Here is a 21873-nt window from a genome sequence, read left to right on the forward strand (position 1 = left end):
TTGGAATAGTTTTGCGTTATACCAGCCCAGGGTCGATTGCAGCTGTCTGGGTCTGCAGGTGACATGTTGACTCAGAAATTGTGGCTGCATCGATTGGACCGCATAATTTAAGAACATTTTCCGCAACCATCATTAGCGTTGGTGCGGGAATATGTAGTTCGATCGTAGTTCCGCCAATGTTCGGATTTACAGGAAAGCATGTGCCGTGCCACCGCTCGATCCACTCTCCATATTCTAGTTCACTATAGCTGCAAAGCACGCTTCTACTACGCGCTTTGTGTTGGTTTATTCTGTGTTTTGTCGTGATTTTGAAGTGTGCTGCCATATTTCATTATTCCACCAAAATTCAGATTGGCCTGCTTCAAACTGCTTCAGAATTACATTTTATCTGCTCCGAATTGCTTTAAAATGCAATTTCGTCTGCTCAAAACTGCTCCGAAACAGAATTTTACTTGCTCCGAAAATTGCTCCAAAATAACTTTGGGCAGGCCCACCTCTGACTTCTATTTAGGATTAAGCATGATGTTTTCACAGCCAAATATGACGCTAATTTTAGACAGCATGGTGCGCTGATTTTGCAAATACTAATAGCTGTAGCTTATGTCTGCTGAAGTTAGGTTCACTTTAGCTGCTCACGTGTTTGGCTGTACACAACATTGCACGCTGTGATACAAACTAGGTTTGTCTTCTAAACAAGATCTCCCATAGCCAAAAATCAGTAGTTCTTCTGAAACGTTTTTTATTGAAGTAAAGCAAAGTGCAAAATCTTAATCAATGTGCATGTCATGCATCCAAGCTAGCTTATTCTGCCACTGTAATGATTAAGAGAAAAGTGAGACATATGTTTTGCAAGACAATCATCTTTGTTTCAAATTTACTGGCATATTAACGGCCACCTATCTTTCTGAATGAAACCGTAACTAGGTTGATCTCAGAAGCAGCAATTGAAGTGGGAGGTAAGGCACCAAGGCAACCAGTAGGTAAGCTCTCCCATGAAACAAAGGACCTAATAAAGAAACAGCCTGTTCTCTTGGTTGGCTGAAGTCAAGTGTTGCCCTGATCCTATTTGAAATTACCTTGGTGAATATTTTATGCAATACTGAAAGCACGCTAATGGGTCTATAATTTGTCAATTTTTTAACATCTCCCTTCTTATGGATTAGTATGATGTTGTATGATTAGTATGACAAAACATGAAAGTGCCCAACTGAAGAGATCAAATAGAATTCGCTGAACTGTCAAAACTGATCAACAAGAAGAAAGTAAGGGATATTCGAAATTATAACGTGGGAAAGATTGAGGAAGCTGTAAAATATGGATGCAGCATTAAATCAGTAAGAAGAAAGCTTGTTATAGGACAAAGCAAGATGTATGCACTGAAAGATAAGCATGGTAATATCATCAGCAATTTCGATGACATAGTAAAAGCAGCGGAATAATTCTATACTGACCTGTACAGTGCCCAAAACAGCCAAGCTACTTTCATTCGAAATAGTGATGAACCGGATACAGAGGCTCCTTCTAAAACTAGCGATGAAGTTAGAAGGGCTTTGAAAGACAAGACCAGGGGAAAAGCTGCTGGAGAAGATGGAATAACAGTCGATTTAATCAAGGATGGAGGAGATATCATGCTTGACAAGCTTGTGGCCCTTTATACGCAACGCCTCACAACTTCAAAAGTACCAGAGAGCTGGAAGAATGCCAACATCATACTAATCCATAAGAAGGGAGACGTTAAAAAATTGACGAATTATAGACCCATTAGCGTGCTTTCAGTATTGCATAAAATATTCACCAAGGTAATTTCAAATAGGATCAGGGCAACACTTGACTTCAGCCAACCAAGAGAACAGGCTGGCTTCAGGAAGGGATATTCTACGATGGATCATATCCATGTCATCAATCAGGTAATCGAGAAAGGCTGGCTTCAGGAAGGGATATTCTACGATGGATCATATCCATGTCATCAATCAGGTAATCGAGAAATCTGCGGAATACAATCAACCTCTCTATATGGCTTTCATAGATTATGAAAAAGCATTTGATTCAGTAGAGATACAAGCAGTCATAGAGGCATTGCGTAATCAAGGAGTACAGTAGGCATAGGTTAATATCTTTTCAAATATCTACAAGGATTGCACAGCAACCTTGGTTTTCCACAAAGTAAAAAGATATTTATCAAGAAAGGGGTCATGCAAGGAGACACAATCTCTCCAATGCTATTCACTGCATGCTTAGAAGTATTCAAGCTCTTAGACTGGGAAGGCTTAGGAGTGAGGATCAACGGCGAATGTCTCAGCAACCTACGGTTTGCAGATGACATTGTCCTATTCAGCAACAATGGAGACGAATTACAACAAATGATTGAGGACCTAATCGAGAAAGTGCAAGAATTGGGTTGAAGATGAATATGCAGAAGACAAAGATAATGTTCAATAGCCTGGCAAGGGAACAAGAATTCAGGATCGCCAGTCAACCTCTAGAGTCTGTAAAGGAGTACGTTTATCTAGGTCAATTACTCACAGGGGACCCTGATCACGAGAAAGAAATTTACAGAAGAATTTACACATCTGGTACTGAGTAAGCATTGAGAAATGTAACAAATTGGTTGGGTCTAGTTTAGTCTAATATGCAAATTTACTGCTTTTGTAGTCTCACTTAAAATCAACATTTGGTTCTCCAGGACTATGCCCATTCCATTCCAACTCCATTCCGGAATACTGGGCTCTCATTTCATTCTCATTCTGTATGCTTGACAGGTGCTATCATTACTTTCTGGCTGTTTAAAATTCTGGAATGGTTCCGGAATCATTCCAAAGAGTTGCCACTCCGCAACTCTTGTCTGGATTAGGCGCTATTGTCTGCTTGCATTCTAAGAACAGTGTAAATCTAAAATTTTGATGGATAAATTTTGACCTTTACCTGTGAAAATAGATGTTTGCCAGTTATGAACTGTGCAACAGGGAGTGCGCTGAAATAAAGGTATAAAGAACTTGGATGCCCAAATCGTTCAACCACCGCCATCGCCTACTCTGGTGCCCGGGACATGCGGGGGTACAGGGGAACGAACAGGCTAACGCTTTAGCTCGAGCGTCTACTAACCGAGCGATGGTGTCCTCTTCGAACCCCAACCCCTCGCACTATCCCTCACAAAATCCCATCAATTTAAATGTAAAAGACATCCTTGCTCATCAGCGCGGAGTCCGTCGAAAATACCCGCCGTCTCACCCACAACTTAGAGGGGAAGAGGCCGCCGATTGGCGCAAAATACAGACCGGGGTATTCCCCCATCTAAAACTGCTAAATGCCATGTATCCCACCCGCTATAGGGCCACGTGCCCTTGGTGCGGTGGCATACCTACACTAATACATGTGACCTGGGAGCGTACTACGCACCCTCATAGGCCAACTAATATCTCAATGGAGCAGTGGGAGGCACAGCTCGCCCGTTCCGACTTGGCAGGACAAAAGTCCTTAATTAGCCAGGTCTGGCAGGCGGCAGAGGCCAGTGGGGCCCTGGACTGAGGGGCTCCGACCACCGCTATACTTAAAATATTTTCCAGCCAAATAAAGTTTCTATATTGGATGCAGCAAATTATGCCCTGCATCGAACCAGTGGCATGGTGTTGCGCTGCTGAGCTCGAGGTCGTGGGTTCAATCCCAGCTGCAGTGACCTCATTTCTTTGGGGATGAAATGCAAAAATGCTCATTTACTTAGATTAGGTGCACTAAAGAGCCCCAGGTGATCAAAATTGATTTGGATACCAGCACAATGGTATGCCTCATAATTATATTGTGGTTTATCATGTTAAAAAAACAAGAATTATGAATTTAACAAACCAGTATAAATCTGTGAAACTTGACCTACATAACTCAGTGAACTTGACATCTGATGTATGAAACTGTAAGCTCATACAGGTACCAAAAGAATCCTCTTTTCCCCACAAATCCCTTCTGACAGGATAGATACACTGCCTGCGACTGAGCAAAACTGAAACCTTGCCTGGTCTCAATTGATATGTTTTAAGCTTTTTCTTTCGGATGCAATTCATGCAAATGCAAACTATAATGTATTGCCTTGATAAATTGGTGAGCCCTTATCACTGCATGCTAATCAAAGGCATTAATTTATATAGTGGCTTATCAGAAATTTTTGTTTAATGTCAAACTGTGCAGAAAGGAATTTTTTCATTTGATGTTTTCGTTTAGTGCCACATACTGTCCATTGCAGATACGTTCGTTACTTCATTGAATTGGATGCTGATGCAGCCGTTGCTAAGCGCAACGGATATTTATTTGGAAATAACCGTCTGCATGTTCATAGGATTCAAAAGAGCACAAGGTAATTGCTATTCTTTCATTGAAGTGGTGTAAAAGTGAGTTGAGCTCACTTATTGACTTGTAGTGACCATCTGCATACCTGCCAACTCTCCCGATTTGTCCCAGAGACTTGGAAGTTCTGGCTTATCCTCCTGATTGTACGAAAACTTCCAAGCATCTAAAAAAAAAAAAAAAAAAAAATTTCGCCAGTCCTATTGCGGTAAAAGACAAACAGATATGTGTGAGATGTAATACAGTTGCATTGTAATTGCAATTATGTGCTAGGCAGCTGACAGCTGAAATCATAATCCGGACCCCTCCACTACGGCGTGCCTCATAATCAGAAATGGTTTTGGCACGGAAAACCCCAGAAAAAGAAGCTAGCTGAAGTCAGGTTTAAATCAATGCTATTTGTATGTAGGCAGTATAGTGAACCACAATATTCTAATTCGCTACACACCTTATCATCGGGGATAGTGAGAACCTCCTCTCTGGATTGTGGTGCGGAAGTGCAAAGGCACTTGTGGAAGCTTCTGCAGTGCTTCGGAGGGTGGGGGGAGGGGGGGGGGGGGCGGGTCACAGGCAATTATACCACAGCCCAGAGGGCATTATGGCAACGTCTAGGGTGTTCTCGTTGAAAAGGTCAGGGGTGTACAGCTGCGCCAATTGTGCCATTTTGATACAATTTCGTATTTTCACGCTGAGCTGCGCCAAAACGCCCGACCAGCAGCGAAATTTCTCGGTTACAATGACATTGCGATGGCTCTTCTAACGGACTGTGAGACTCGCGTAACGCCTTCTCTTGCCGTGAAGCGTAAGAAATCGAGGCTGACTGACTTCTGGAAATAAAACTTCTGGTAAGCGCAAGCTTGCCAAGCTTGCCGACTTTGTCATAAATATTTAGTGAAATTGAAATAATTGAAACTGCTTCATTGCGGCGGTGCATGTGCCGTGAAGTGAGTGTTTCGCGATCGGCCGGGCATGCGCTTTGAGTTAGGCGTCGGCACGACCTCCTCTATAAATTGGCGACCCTGCCCATACGGCGGCGCTCCTGCGCGCCGATTTTGTTTTGCTTGTTTATTTTATTTTAGTTCTGTTAGCTGCCACCGCGTAACGTGGCGCCACAACTTACCCCCATGCCCGATTGCTCGGCGTGTAGTTGTATGGGTGTTCTGTGGTGTAGTTGTATGTTGTTGTTCGTCTGCCATTTTCCACGTGTTTTTTCAGTCGTGTTCTTAATTGCTACAAAGTGTGCTCGCGCAGCTTAAACAGCGCTTGCAGCGAGACATTAAAATTTGCACATTGGAGTTTCTGCACTCCTCTGTATCAAACGGGGGGTGGGGAGTAAATCGCCCGCCTGCAAAACCCGCCACAATATTCAACTTAGTTCTGTGACGAAACATGCAAGACTTCTTCGCCATGGAGACCTTCAAATGGCATGTCGCAGAGAGTAAATAAAAGTGCGATAAAATTTTTTACATGTAAGCGCGAGATCCCGTGTGAACCGCTTGCTGTGCACCGCAGCGCTTCGATTGCTATTCTCATCCCGCATATCTACTGTATTAGCGAAGATGCCGTGATGGTGGACGCGTGAAATTGAATGCGTATTTACGCAGAGCGACAGTAGCAACTGTTTTTACGGTGCGTACACAAAACCGTGCTTGGGAACAGTCGGCAGTGCTGAGCTAGGTCGACGTAGTCGCAAGCCGTCAAGGCTTCTACTACACATTTTGGCCTCGTCTGGGCGCATTAATTGAACAGAGAACCATTTTTAACGTTTTGCAAGTACTTAAATAAAAGAAAACGATAAGACCAGGCACTGCGCACTGTACTGACTAACAACGCGGTCGCCGTTCCGAAGTGTTTCGACCATTTCTAGTTGTCGCGTCGTCTGCTATGGGGGTAAGTAGTGGCGGCCTCTCGCGGCATTTTTGGCAACTGCCCAAGCACGTGACTTTCAAAAGTGGAGTCACGAGCTGCCGTAGAGAGGGCCGGTATGAGCAGGTCGCCAATTTATAGAGGAGGTCGTGGGCGTCGGCTGCAATGCACGAAAAATGCTGTAACTGCAGTGCGAAATGCATTCTCTTGTAAAGTTGAAACTTCATTGAGCGCCTTTAGTACATCTCAACCGTTGCCCCCACGCCATCGCAAAGATTTCCCGGACAATGGTATCGGTTTAGTTCGTGGCTTTCGTTCGCCCGTCTTACACTGTACCCGTATTTTGCGGGCTATAACTCGCACCTTTGTATAAGTTGCACCCTACTGAAAACGGCAGTTCTTCCGAAAAAAAAAAAAAAAAACGTATATAAGCTGTACTGGTGTAAAAGACGGACCTGTTCGTTCGGTATACGATTTAAAAAAATTAGTGCAGTTTCACTCTGTGAACGCGGGTCACATGCAAGCGTATGGATGTCATTGCTACATAATTGCGATAGCAATGATAAGGCACACCAGGCGCATTTCTGCAATCTTGGTCGCCGCGATGTTCCGTATAAAGTCGAAAGGTGATAACATCGTCTTCGTGTGCCGTATGCCTTATGTGCGAGTGAAAGTGTGCGACGGTGTAGCCATACTTCATCTTCCCTCCAAATTGGCTTCTCTGCCTGCTTTTCATCAAGCTCTTTATGCGGATGATATCACAATCTGGGCCACGCAAGGTAACCTGGGCCACATGGAGTCCTGCCTGCAAGCAGCAGCGACTATGCAACCTACTGCGTACTCCAGTGCGCCCCAGCTAAATCTGAATTTGTGCACGTACGTCCCTCCCCTCGGGACACAACTCAGCTACGCATCATTCTCCCCTCGGGACCGATCTGTGAGGCCAAGGAGATCCGCGTCCTTGGCCAACGTAGGGCCGACACCACCCTGGCTAAACTTCGCAAGGTGGGAGACCAGGTCTGCCGTTTTTCCAACATGCGGGGCGGATTACGAAGCAAGGATGCATTGCGGCTTGCCCATGCTTTCATAACGAGTAGAATCCTCTACTTGACCCCCTACTTGCACCTGCGCAAACACTATGATAACCAATTGGAGGTCATCCACCGGAAATCGTCAAGTGGGCTATCGACCTCCTGGTCGCCACGTCCAACCAGAGACTTCTGGCCCTGGTGAACACTTTCCGGGAGCTTCGAGAAGCCCACTTAATCAACCAATACACGCGTCTCGCACAGACCCCGTCTGATCGTCGCCTCTTGGACCGGCTTCACATCACACGACTACCACATTGAGGAAAGGGTGAGAGTGCCGGAACCCTGGAGACGCGCCTTCCGGGTCGGACCCCTTCCCCGCAACTTGTCCAGAGAAGACCATAGCGATCGTCGCCAGGCGTCCGCGGAAGCGTTGCAGCGACACTATGGTCACCAACAACACGTGTATTACGTGGACGTTGCCGGCCCACACCACGGGGGGTGGTACACAGCCGCAGTCGTACACAACACTAACACAGTTAACGGGCTCACTTTCAAAGCCTACAGCGGAACACACGTGGAGGAGATTGCCATCGCTCTGGCCCTCACTAATCCCACGTCGAAACACATCACCGATTCGCGAGGGGCTTGTCGGAACTAAGAGCTGGGGTGGGCCCCTCCTCTTGCCCGGCGCATACTGCAATCTAGCTGCCTATACGTTGATCCAACTCCGCGCAACCCGATTTGGGCCCCCAGTCACCAGGGACTCCAGGGAAACGAACAGGCCGATCAGGCTGCCCGCGCACTCTCTGCCCGGCTGTCTCCCTGTCCTAGGAAGCCTACTCCCAATCAGACAATCTGGCCCTTTCATTTAAAGAAATCAAAGATTACTATAAGGAGGAGCACCAGCGTTACCCGGCTCCTTGTAAGGGACATGATCGCGCTGACGAGCGCCTCCTCATCAAAATTTTTACCAACACTGTATGTGCCCGGCGGTGCTGAAGCATTTCAATTCATCCTTTGACGGCGCGTGCCAGTTCTGTGGGGAGGTGGCTGACACCTTCCACATAGTATGGGCATGCCAATAAAACCCATCCATCCCCCCAACCCCGCCAGAGAGGACTGGGAGGCAGCCCTGCTCGGCTGTGAAGACCTCAAGACCCAAAAGGCCTTGGTTCAACGGATGCGAGCAGCGTTGCTTGCCAATGGGGCCCCGGAATAGGGGCTCCACCTAGTACTGTGAGGGGAGGAGGCCAATAGGGACCTAACCCAATCACCTCTCTGCAACCAGTTTAATAAATGTTTTTCACCACCACCACCACGACGGTGAGCCGAATCGCACACAGAGGACGAAAGCGGGATGGTATTGCGGGAGGGTATCGCGGGAGGGAGGAGGTTGGCTTGTACTCCAGTAGCAACTGCGAAGTTTGCGCAACGGCGTGCTGTATCTCAAAAGCAATATGTAGATCCGACAACTTCAGGGTCGGTTGATTCGCGGTCGGCCTGCCGCCCCTTGCGTTGCTGCTCCGTCCTTGCACGGCGTGCGGGAACTCGATAGCGCGCACAGAACCCATAGCAATTAAGTGGCAGAGGAGGTCAACCCAGCGTGCTTTGCGTGGCCATAGCCTCCAATTCGATTTTGACGGCAGTTTTGCCGGGGAAGTTTCGTACAGAAGTCGCACCGGTGTATAAGTCGCGGTTTCTTTGTGAATTTTTTGCCGGTGCGACTTATACACCGGAAATACGGTATATACATACTAGGTATATACATACTAATTTCACGTCAACAAAGTTCCGCCACAGCGAAATTTTTCGCGTGTCCTGTGATTTTCGTTGTAGCGGTACTCGACTGTGTGTGTATATATACGGGGTGTTTCAGCACACTTTCAAAAATTCTTAAAGGTTGTCTGGCAGATAGCACAATTCTAGTTCATGAGCTGGTCTACTCGAAGAGGCGGACAGCACTTGCACAAGAAATTGAAATGCATAATCGAATAATTAACTGAAATTCACTAATTAAGTTTTTAACTTATTACCTGATGGACCTTATTGCAATCGTGCACGGTGAAACTTAATGTGCGCTCCTAACGGTGATCTCCGATAGCGCCCCTGCCCTCACCTACGCTGCTAATACTCCTAGAAATCCAATGCAAAGTTGGGTGGTGCATTTATTATGCAGGGTAAATTTTAGGGCGTTTTATGAGTAAGGGTTCTTTGTAAAACTGCTCCAAATTGGGAATTTACTGCTCCAAAACAGTTTTTTTCCCCCGTAATCTGCTCCAAATTTGTATTTTCCTGCTCCAAAAATTGCTCCAGATCCTATTTTGGCTGTTGCACCACTAAAAGGGGTTTAGGAGACAGTGTACGCCTAACTCCATTCACTTCAGATTGAGACATGCGTTGATGAGTGCACCTGATGCAAGGATATAATGTGTGTTGCGTAATTGCCGGTTTTCTTATGCATATCAGCATAACACAGCTGCAGTGCAGCCATGTTGTGCTGTGAAGCTTAAGAGTTGAGGGAGGGGCCACCGTCATCGGACATAGTACTTTTCTTAAATATACACGCAAGCACGCATAGTCTCTGGTCCCAGTATGAGCCCTAAAACAACTATACTGACAGAAATTCAGACCAGCTTCTGACGTTGCTGTGGCCCAGGAAAAAGTGTTTTTTTGTCGTCTTCGTAATTGTCCTCCCGCTCGGCGAATCTCCGGAATTTTGATGTCCCCAAGTTGGCAGGTGTGCATCTGTGTGTTCATATAAAATATATGCTGTCAAAATACTTCACACAAGAAGATTATGGAAGGAAGTAATGAAGTGGTGATTGGCGCTTACATTGCCCTGTCATAGGATGGTGAGTTTGGTGTTTGTTGTGGTGGCTTTGCATCTTTTTCCATTTTTGCCAAATCTAATTTTCTTATTTCTTATATGCACAGTCTTCACTACCATATGGCTCAAATCAGTACTGTTCTTAGTGGCAGGTCAAGAATGCAGCCACAAATTCTTCTCAAAAGGAACTGGTATTTATCTGCTAGTCATCATTGTTTTTGTCCTTTCATAATGTGTATTTTCATTTGTCATGTGGTGTTCACCTCTTGGATGCATGCATTTGTTTTTCCTCATCGCCCTTTCAGCTGTCACATGTTCTCCTGCAGCATGCTAATGATTAAGAATGCCCAAGGAGTTATTGGAAGAGCAGATTCCGTGGTGAAAGTTTGACATCAGCTTTGACATGCTCCACGGCACAGTTATGCAGGAGAGATTGTGCTTATTAGAAGAAGCCTGTGGACATCTTCAGTGCAACTTCGATTCAGTTGTGCATGTCCCTAGGGCATGGTCATGGACATGCCCTAGTTCAGCGAATGTTTTTTTAAGGTGAAAGCCTTAATGCCTCTTCAGATTGTAGCATTGAAAATGCGGCATGCAGTACAGAAAGTCATGGGAGCTCGCCTCGCGTAGAGATGAGCTCGTGCCACTGCTCGCGCGTTCTTCGTCGTCTTCCACAGCTGGCTCCGACGCTGGTCGTCATGCCAAAAAAAAAAAAAGGCAAAGTGGACACTATATACAGACTTAGCGAACTGGATTAGTAAAACAATACCATGGAAGTCTTGGTGTAGAAAAAAATTTACGAAAGCTTTACTATTCTTCAAGCTGCATCCATGTCAATACCACAAACATCAATGTTAGCACGCGAAAATCGAAGACCGTGGTGAACAAAAAAGTGCTGTACAGCAAAAAAAGAAGCAAAACAAAGCTTTAGGCATCTTCAGGAGGTACCCAACATCCGTCAACTTCAAACTTCAAACAAACGCCAGCTCAAGCACGTTACATCTGTAGAAGAGCAGAAAAACGTCTTGGGAAAACATCATATCTTCTTTAAACAGTTCGACACTAACCGAAAAAGTTTGGGAGGGTGTGCGGAAAATGAACGGCAATTACACTGCCTACGCAATCCCTCTGTTAACTCCTCCTGGTATTCAAATGCCCCCCCAAGATCAGGCGAACATTTTAGGGGAACATTTTGTCGAAGAGTCAAGCTCATCGAACTACAATGCCACTTTCCTATCATACAAAAGCAAAACAGAAAAACAGACTTTACCTACCAGAGGTGGCATGAAGGAAGACTCATAAGATCCTAATAACTATAGATGAACAATGGAATGCACTCAGTTCGCGCAAGCAAATAACACCAGATCTAGATAACATTCATTACGCAATGCTTCAACAGTTATCTGAAGCTGCAGGAAATGCCTTATTCAAGTTCTTTAACAAGGTGTGGGTTACAGGCGCAATACCCCATGCATGGAAGAAGGCTGTAATCATCCCTTTCTTAAAAACAGGAAAACCACATACTCTCTCTAATAGCTACCATCCAATAGCCCTGACAAGTTGTCTGGAAAAATCAATTAAAACCATAGTAAATGTTAGGCTCATGTTCACCCTTGAGCACCATAACCTGATGGGTACTAACCAATGTGGCTTTCGGAAGACACGATCAACATTAGACCATTTAGTCCGGTTAGAAAACACAATACGAGAGGTATTCTACATAAACAGCAGTGTCTAGCAGTCTTCTTCGATCTAAAAAAGTCCTACGACACTACCTGGAGTTTAGGAATTTTACATGACTTGGTTGATATGGGAATAAAAGGCAGAATGTTGGACTGCTTAGCTGGCTTTCTGTCAAACCGCACCTTTCAGGTACGCATTGGCACAACCGTCTCGCGCATTTTTACTCAGGAAAATGGTGAACCACAGGGTTGTATATTAAGTACAACGCTCTTTATAGTTAAAATCAATTCCGTCGCAAAAATACCCAATTCTGTCGAGCGTTCCATATACAGTAGAACCCTGCTGTTACGTTCCCGGGTGCTGCATTTTCCCGGCTGATACGTCCTTTTCGGCGGGTCCCGGCGCAGCTCCTATAGAACCCGATGCATTGGTAACCCCGCTGTTGCGTCGTAACTGAGACCGTTCCCGCATCATACGTTGTGAACTGCCACACCGCGCCGACCCGAGCGGCCATTTTGACTTTTAATGTCGCTTGGCTCGGTGGCTTGATGATGGCATTGGCCGCCCTAAGTGTCGGGGGCAACACCTATGACGTGTTTTCAGTTTCCACTAGCGAAAGCATGGCCTTTAAGATCTGTTTGCTATCTAAAGATGGTGTCTGTGACGCGTTGTGGCTCTAAAATTGGTTTTGGCGCAAGGGTGTTCCGGAGGGGAGCCGACCACCACGTCTAAAGCTCGCGCAAGAAAGAAAAGCAGGGAGGAAGTGCACATTCGGTTGCACTCGAGGCACCGGTGAGGGAGGGAGGGAGGGATAGTGGGCCGCGCGGCGTTGTACTCTTGGCATCAACTGCGTACTGCGCGGCGGCGCGCGGGCCGTATCTTAGAAGCGATCTGCGTTGGGGGCAGAGTCTAGGCAGTGTAGGTGCGTTGGCAGCTCATAGCTTTGTGCGTGCTGTGTGTTCTCGGCGCTCAGCTTGCGTTGAAGCGATAGACAACAGCACGTAGGTCACTTCTCTCGCTGCTGCAGCGGCGCTTCCTCACGCCAGTGTTTGACAGCGCGTGTCCGAGCTCATCGAGTGTGATGTGTTCATGTTTGCTTGTGGGTGCTGACACCATGCTTGTTAATATAGTTAATAAGCGAATGTTTCCAAGTTTATACGGACGATAAAACTGCTATCCTTACTTTGTATAGCTGTCTGCTAATTTGCTATCGCAATTGATGCTTCGGCTTTCGGGTGAAACTGCGACTTTTTTGCACACGTAAGAATTAAAGTAATATTGTGAGCAGTTCAACACTACTCTCATTTCTCAATTTTTCTTGTTTCTTGGCTCTTGTGTTTCCCGGCTCTTACTTTTTTTCTTTTTTTTAAGGTGCCGTGAAAAACGTATCAGTGGGGTTCTACTGTACAGTGAAATCTCTTTGATACTATCTTCATGGGAACCGGTAAATAAAATGTATCATCGGAAAATTGTATTATCTGAACATAATCGTAAATAAGACAAAAATTCGTATATAAGGAAAAAACATGCAGTCGAATCCCCCTACAACAAATACCGCTAAACAAAATTTCCGCCTCAACGAAGATTTTCCGATTCTCCGTCAGCTGCCCATGGAAAGTAATACAAAAAAGTCTCCATAACGAAGGCATCTTATTTGGAATTTCCACTTTAACTAACTTTTCGAGGACGAAGCTGGGACTGAATTGAAATTGGAACTGCTGAGTAGTCAAAGTAGAAGGCCCTTCCAAAGCTGTGACGATCATACGTCCGCTTGAATGAGGTTTTCACGAACGAAATCAAGTTCAAAATAACAATTTAAGCCGCTGCAATCCAAAGCCACGCGTGGTCATTACGCGCCTGCACGAGACTGCACGGGATCACCACAATTGTTTTCTGTGGTGTGTGTGTCCGGTTTAAATGGCAACGCCAACGAAGAAGCGTAAATTTCTCTTTCCAAAAGGCATGTATGATCGCCGAGGTAGAAAGCCAAAGGAAAAAATTTCGCAGTTTTGCCCGAAAGGCGAAGCTTCAATTGCGACAGCAGACTAGTAGGCAGCTATACGAACTAAAGATAGTATTTTTATCAGCCGTATAAACTGTTGAACGTTCGCTTACTAACCAAATTACCAAGCACGGTGTCATGCGCGCACAGGTAAACATGAACACATCTTGCTCGATGACCGTGGAAACTCGGTGTCAACACGCTAGAATAAGAACGCACGGCAATAGCAGCGAGCGAATTGACCTCTGTGCCGTCTTTTGCTTCAACACGAACTAAACGTCGAAAGCACAGCGCACACGGCTCTTCCGGCACTAGTTGCACTTTGCCCACATTGCTGATTGCTTTGAAGATGAGGACCGCGCCGCAGCCGCTGTGTTCATTGTGATGCCAACGTCTCGTCGTCTGGAGAAAATGACAACCCGCTAGACACTGACTCCGGCGACTGCTTTGAAAGTAATGGATTCTTTTGACCTCATCCTAAAAGTTGGCAGAGCCCACGAAAATGACATTGCGCGAAATTTTTCGCGTGTCCCGTAATTTCGTTGTAGCGGGACTCGGCTGTGCTATCCCGAAAAACTCATCATGCAGAATTGTTTCAAAGAGATTCCACTGTATGTGGATGACCTACAAGTTGCTTGCCGCTCTTCCAACATTAACACCTGCGAACGGCAGATACAGCTAACCATAAACAACCAGTCTGAATGGGCAGACAAAAATGGTTTCCGGTTTTCAAATGAGAAAACGGACTGTATTATTCTCACGTAAACGAAGACTCCAGCCAGACCATAATCTACAGCTCAATCAACGTAATCTGCCCGTGAGAAAGGAACACAAATTTCTAGATTTGGTTTTTGATACATAAATGCATATAAATGCATTGAAAGCAAAAGCAAATAAAGCACTCAACATACTAAAGATCTTATCTCGAAAAAGCTGGGGATCGGACAGAACATGCATCCTACACTTATATCGATTACCGTATTTACTTGCATAATGAACGCACCTCCACTTTTCCAATCAAGACGTGTTTTTTCTTTTCCTCGCATAGTGATCGCACCCTGAACTTGCTGCCGGGATGTAGGAGAGACAAGGTACAATTCGGCATTCGATATGGCGTCCGGCGGGTACGATTGTATTGAATGCTGTATCGGATGCCAAATTGTACCGTGTCTCCTACTTTCATTGCGATAGCTACTATACGGACCCTCCAGGTGCATTTTTGCCGTGGGCACCGACAATCACGGCTCAATCTCCCGCGTTCAAGGGAGGAAAGCGGGGAGGTAGCGCGCTGTATTCCGTTGCGCTCATGGCGCCGAGTGGAAGTGAGGGAGGAGTGCGGCGCAGCAACTGCGCTTTGCGTGGCCATGCGAACCCTATCTTGAAAGCGATCTGCTTTTAGGGGCTGAGTTAAGGTGCGAAGGTGGCTTATACCTTTGTGCGTGCTCTAATCTCACCGCTCAGTTTGCATTGAAGCGATACAGAGCATGGTCATTTCGCTCGCTGTTGTTGCCGCATTACCTCACGCCAGCGTTTCGACAGCGAGTGTCCGTCTTCGAGTATGATGTGTTCATGTTTGCCTGTGCGAGCTGACACCATGCTTGTTAATTTACATAGTTAGCGAATTTTTGCAAGATTATAGGGTCGATAAAGCTTCTCTCCTTACTTAGTATAGCTGTCTAAGCATTTGCTATCGCAATCGATGGTTTGCCTTTCGGGAGAAACTGCGCTTTTTTTAGAGGTCGCTGCGGAAAAAAACGCTCAAAATTTTACCTGGCATAAGGAACGCACCCCCCAACTTTGTGCATATTTTTCGGGAAAAAAAAGTGTTCATAATGCGAGTAAATGCGGTAGTTGGCAGCATTCTTGACTATGGTTCAGTTGTTTACAGATCAGCAAGCCGTCATGCCTTTGCAGACTAGATCCCATACGTAACCTTACTCTCCGACTTGCTACGGGAGCATGCGGAACATCTCCAGTGGCTAGCCTGTATGTAGAAACCAACGAATCATCTCGAGACGACAGTCGTTGCTTGCTTTTAGTAACATGTGCACTGAAAGTATGCACATTAACTTCACACCTTTGTTTTAACATTGTTGCACAGTGCAAAGCAAGAAACCTTAATACTAACAGACCCTCTACTGTAAAGCCGCTTTGTCTCAGATTTGAAGAAATATGTCAAAAATTAAATACCCCCGAAGAGTATTCTGTCTGTCTTGAAACGACCCCCAACATTACTTCCATAGAATAACCTGCATGCTATCTGTGATTTCACATTAACAAACATTACGGAGACTGAAATGTCGCGGGAGCACTTGATCAGAGTGTTCTACATTGTGCATGAAAAATACCGGTACTTCACTGTTTTACACAGATGGATCCAAAACACACAATTACGTAGGTTTGCCAAATATATGTTTACCAAATCATGCTTTGATCTTCACTGCTGAACTCTTTGCGCTATACATAGCAGTAAATAAAACAATAGAAGACGACGGCCGTAACACAGTTATTTACCGCGATATCTTGAGCACACTTGAATCTTTAGCATCCAAAAAGTACAGATTGCCAATTGTAGGAGACATAATAAATACTATTGCAGAAGCCAGCAATTCGGGGAAAGCTTTAATATTCTGCTGGGTTCCAAGCCATGTCAGGATAAGTGGAAATCAAAAAGCAGATAAGTGCGCATCTATGGCAAGAAATACTCCCATCGAACACGTAAAACTAACTGTAATGTGTGAAATTGTCCTTATATTTGGCTGATGCAACACGGACTCGTCTGTTTTCTCATGCTTCGCAGAAGTCACTACTTTACTGTCATGTAATGTATACATAGGTTGGTGAACTCACTCAAGAGTCAGCTCACTAAGACACCACCTAGATAGCACAAGGCCTGTTCACTCCGATCCATGACGTCATGCTACCTGGCCCTACTGCCATAGAATCTAGTGGAGATGCTCCCGAATAAGCAGCAGAGATTTTGACGTCACCGCTTACGCTGTCAACTGACTGCACGGCGGAATTTCTGCAAGCACTGAATAAACAATGGCAATTAATGTGGGATTAAAATATAAATAACTCCATGTTATAAAACCACATAAAGCCAACGGACAACGAAGCCAAGGAAAGCATCGGGGAAATTAAGTGTAGTTGAAATTGGAATGTAGAAAATGATGAAGAAAAGGGGAAATGAAAGTGGAAGAAAAGATAACTTGTCGCCGGCGGGAGCCGAACCCGCAACCTCCGCATTACGCGTGCGTTGCACTACCAATTGTGCTACAGCGACAGCCATCAATTCGTCCACTAACTTGGGTATTTATGTTTACTAGATCTAGCCCTAGGAGAGAGAGAGAGAGTAGATTTTAATGAAGAGAAGGGAGGAGAGGTCGGCTAGCCCTAGGAGTGTTAGCCAGCGCCACTCAGAACCATGGTGGGCAGATGTGGACCATCCTTTTTAGCCCGATGGCGTCACGATACACGTGATCTTGGAAGAGCAGGCACGTGGCTAATAAACCCTCGCATGCTACCTAATGACATCATTTCCCCGATGCTTTCCTTGGCTTCGTTGTTTGTTGGCTTTATGTGGTTATGACTAATAAAATCGAGCCCCTCGGTTCCCATTCTTCTTTCGTATTTCATTACGAGGGTCTCGAATCTGGCAGCCTTGATGTCATTAGGTAGCTGGCGAGGGTTTATTAGCCACGTTCCTGCTCTCCCAAGATCACGTGTATCGTGACGCCATCGGGCTAAAAAGGATGTCCGCCCACCATGGTTCTGAGTGGCGCTGGCTAACACTCCTAGGGCTAGATCTAGTAAACATAAATACTCAAGTTAGTGGACGAATTGATGGCTGTCGCTGTAGCACAATTGGTAGTGCAACGCACGCGTAATGCGGAGGTTGCGGGTTCGGCTGCCGCCGACGACAAGTTATCTTTTCGTCCACTTTCATTTCCCTTTTCTTCATTATTTTCTACATTCCAATTTCAACTACACTTAATTTCCCCGATGCTTTCCTTGGCTTCGTTGTCTGTTGGCTTTATGTGGTTGACTAATAAAATCTAGCCCCTCGGTTCCCATTCTTCCATGTTATAAAACCAATGCATAACGAATGGAAATTTTGCACAAACCCAAGAACGCTTCATAGTAGTTTTGTGCCCACTTAGAATGGGACATACATACCTGGCCCACAACTTCCATCTACATAAAAAAACAACTGACTTGTAAGAACTATAGAGAAATTTTAAATAAATTATTTTCTGATCCCTTGTCTGAAACTAAAACGAGAACGGAAACAGATTTTTCGTTTAATATACGAAAAAAGCACGTCACCATTTACCCTGCGCTCTTAATTGGGGACGAAGTATTGTGCACACAAGTTGTATTTTGGTAGAAAAAAATGACTTGCGAACATGAATGGTGTGCATTATGTGTGAAGTGATTATCATGCTTAATTACTGGCCTGATAGAGATAGAAGTTTTTATACCTTTTTATCTGTTTTATGGAACTTCAAATTTGTGTTATGGGCTGTTTGTTTGGAGTGTTATTGTAACACAATTTTGCACCTTTATCTGTAGGCTTCAACAATCGGAAGGGAATCCTGCGCAAACAGGTGGAGGCAGCACAGATTCCAAGATGAAAGGTATGGCTCTTTCTGCAATCCTTGGTAATGAGCAAGCCTTATAATTTCCTCATTGTACAGTGTGTATGTTCACATGCCAGCAGCTCCAGCAAGACTTATTTATTTGCTAGATAGATTCTTGGGCAATTTGATTTGCAGTTATGGGCACATTGTGCACTGAGCTTGTCTATAAAGGTATAGAATTTTCAGAAACGGCATTTGTATTTGATTCATATTACAAAAAGGTAGGCTCATTGGTTCACATGTAGTGGGCTTTTGCTCACTATTTTGTGTGTGCAATGCTGCAGATGTAGTAGATGTGCTGTTGGCTCTCTCATGCGTGCAATAAATTTTAATGTACAGTTCTGTAAAAATTCACAATGTGGAACTTAAATGGGGACCCTGCATTTAAATGCATTCACTGATTATGTGTGTTCATGTGCTGAAGTGAAAGTTTTGGTCTGTGAGGACTTCGGAAGTGTGTGAGCTATACAAGATTAGCGTTTTCCTAATTGCTTGCGCTGTTTTTTGTTGTCATTGCACAGGTTGCTGGTTGTTCAGTCAATCGCAAAAGTTTACGGACCACGAGATCTCGGAAAGCATTCAATTCCCGAGCAGCCTATAGCAGTAGCTAGTACAACTGTATACGACAATGTTAGCATATTGTAGTTGAGGCTCGAAATGCAAATACCAGGCTGTTTTATGAGGCTGTGGAGACATTCAGCTTTTTCTTACATTCCATGGTATAATATTTTGTGGTTAACTCTACATCAGCTACTAATACTTGCTGCTGTCTTGATTTTGAAGGATGTTGCTTGCACGTGATGAGCATGCATTTTTCTTGTGTGTCAAGTGCAGACAGTCAATGAAATAACTATTAACTGATGGACTCCTGTAGATTATCTGCTAGGTGGTAGATAACACCCTATTTTTATCTCCCGAAATTAAAAAAAAAAGTATAAAACTTGAAAATGAAAAATCTTTGTGCAATCGAAATGCGGTGAATTTGAACGCATGGGGGAGTTGGTTCTTGTACCAAAAACGAGAAGAAAAAAATCAGGTAAGCTGTACCAAAAACGTTGATACAATTTGATGTGCTTATTTTTAATGAGCTATATTTTTGTTTCTAATTTGTGTACAATTTAATTTGGCTGATCTTTTTGTTGGAAAGAGGCAGGTCTACCCTTCTGGGAATATTGCCATTGGGGTTTAGCAGAATGCCAGGAATTAGCCCATTCGGTGTCCTTGAAAAATCGACTTCGTAGTTGAAAAAAAATTCATCCTGGTTTAGGAATTGAACTTGCGACCACCCTCTCTCCGAAGCATCTGTTCTACAATCTAAACAAAAGGCTAGCAGGCTGCAATGTGATGCTGAGTTCATACTGCAAAGCGTTTGAAGCTTTGGAAGTTTCTACATTTCTACTAGGTGCTCGCAAAATGTTAAAATTACAGTTGCTGCAGTCGGGGCATGTGAAACAGGAAGGAAAATATTGCAGCGGAAAATATCAACTCGTTAACTGGGCTCATAACAATACTTCAGGTTGACCTTATTTCGATGAAGCAGCACTGATCAAAAGTTTGTAAACGAGGTTTTGTACTGCTGGCAATATAAAAACAAAATGGAATGTGTGTCTTTTTGTCCCTTGAAGTTTATTTTTTAATATTGCACGATGATTAAAAAATTTTGGTGTCCTTGCTGTCTGAAAAATCATTCGGCAACTATGGTGGCAAACATACTGTAGAAATATGCTTTCATACCATAACATAGATCCACAAATTGAGCCTGGCAGTTTTTGCTAAGCAGCATGCTGCCATAAGTGGTTGTTGAAAGGTAGGTCTTATAGGAAGGACTATTTTAATTGTAAGTGCTGTTTCAGCTTGTACTTCATATGCATTTATAAGTATGTAGGGTATTCAGGATATCATGCGTGAAGCACCAAGAAAGGGTCATTCTATCTGAATAACACCAAGTGTATGTTCAGTGTCCACTGAGTAAGCGCCAGTAATTTTTTGTCCCTGGCATTAACTACTGTGTATATTTAATTATAAGACGAGAGTGCAGTTGGGGAGGGAACGAAGAAAAAGAAAACATCTATGCACAATAATATAAGACTATAAACAGTAGCAGACATATTATTCAGAATCTGTGGAAATTGCCCGACATACGGAATAATCGTATGTCCAAAAAAAAAAAAGGGCAGAAAACGGATTTACCGTATTTTCCGGATTACAAGTCGCACCTTTGTATAAGACGCACCCCTCTATTTAAGCATGTTTTCATGAAAAAATTCATACATAAGTCGCACCCTAGTATAAGACGCACCCCTTTTCCGCACGATCAGCACAACTAACCGTGACGCGGCATGCACTCCGTTTCAGATGCAATGTACTTACCTATTCCGGATCAACCGAATCCCCCTAACGCGTCAGTCAAGGTGCCACAAGTTACGGCAAGAATGCAGTTAATTCTTGTAAGCAGCAAAAAAGATTTATTATACATTGCGCGTTATTCAAAACCGTCAAAGGCCTCGTCCTCCGATGCGCTGTCGAACAGTTCGGCCACTTCACTAGGCAGGGCTGCAGAGACATCGTCATCTTCAGAGTTGCTGCTGTCACAATCGCTAGCAGGCGCTGAAGCAACAAGGCCAGCTTTTTGAAAGCCTGCAGTTATCGTCGACACAGAAACGGTAGCCCACGCTTCGTCGACCCACTTTGCCACCTCGCCATACGTCGCGTGTCTCATGCGTCCAGTGGCCGTAAAGCTATGTTCGCCCTCAGTCATCCAACTTTCCCACAAACGCCGCAGTACAGCTTTGAAGCTGCGGTTGACGGAGATGTCTAAAGGCTGCAGAATCTTCGTCATACCACCTGGAATGACTGCAGGCGTGCAGTTGACAGCCTTTACCTTCCGCAGTGTTGAGTCGGTAATATGCGCACGCATACTATCCATGACGAGCAGACTTTTTTTTACATGGAAAAAGCCGTCTGGTCGTTTAACAAAACACCTGTCAAGCCAAATGCTCATCATGCTTTCGTCCATCCATCCCTTTTCATTCGCTTGGATGAGGACACCTGAAGGGAAGCTGTCCTTTGGCAGTGTCTTCCGCTTAAATATGAGCATCGGTGGCAGTTTGGTTCCGTCGGCGCAGCATGCAAGGACAACCGTAAAATGCGATTTTTCATGTCCTGTTGTTCGCAGCAGCACCGACTTGTCACCCTTTTCCGCAACAGTTCGTCCCATCGGAATATCAAATGTCAATGGAATTTCGTCCATGTTGACAATGTGCTTCTCCGCGATCTCATTTTCCTCCACTTGCTTCTTCACGAACGCCTTGAAGTTATCCAACTTTTCGGCGAAGTCTTCGGGCAGCTTTTGGCAAAGCGTTGTGCGCTCTGATGCTCAAATAGTTGCGCCTCATAAATCTGAAGCACCAAGAAGTTCCACCGGCAAAACCAACAGCTCCCATCTCTTGAGCCCACGTGCACGCTTTCAGGCGCAACTGCACAGTTGAC

The 21873-nt window shown here is 44.8% G+C and overlaps 1 protein-coding gene across 5 annotated transcripts in view; it reads left to right on the forward strand.

Annotated features, from left to right (window-relative positions):
* LOC119436507 (serine/threonine-protein kinase 31-like) overlaps positions 1–21873 on the forward strand; it is a 222350-nt gene that overhangs the window by 7672 nt on the left and 192805 nt on the right. For 2 of the 5 annotated variants that reach the window (XM_049658155.1, XM_049658154.1), the window contains exons 3-4: positions 4232–4342; positions 18317–18405. In XM_049658155.1, coding sequence (XP_049514112.1) covers positions 4232–4342; positions 18317–18405 — 200 coding nt within the window. The remainder of the gene's footprint in view (positions 1–4231; positions 4343–18316; positions 18406–21873) is intronic. The other 3 variants (XM_049658156.1, XM_049658157.1, XM_037703374.2) reach the window with 3 other exon arrangements.

The sequence above is a fragment of the Dermacentor silvarum genome, chromosome 1 (genome assembly GCF_013339745.2).
Source record: "Dermacentor silvarum isolate Dsil-2018 chromosome 1, BIME_Dsil_1.4, whole genome shotgun sequence".
Taxonomy (NCBI): domain Eukaryota; kingdom Metazoa; phylum Arthropoda; class Arachnida; order Ixodida; family Ixodidae; genus Dermacentor; species Dermacentor silvarum.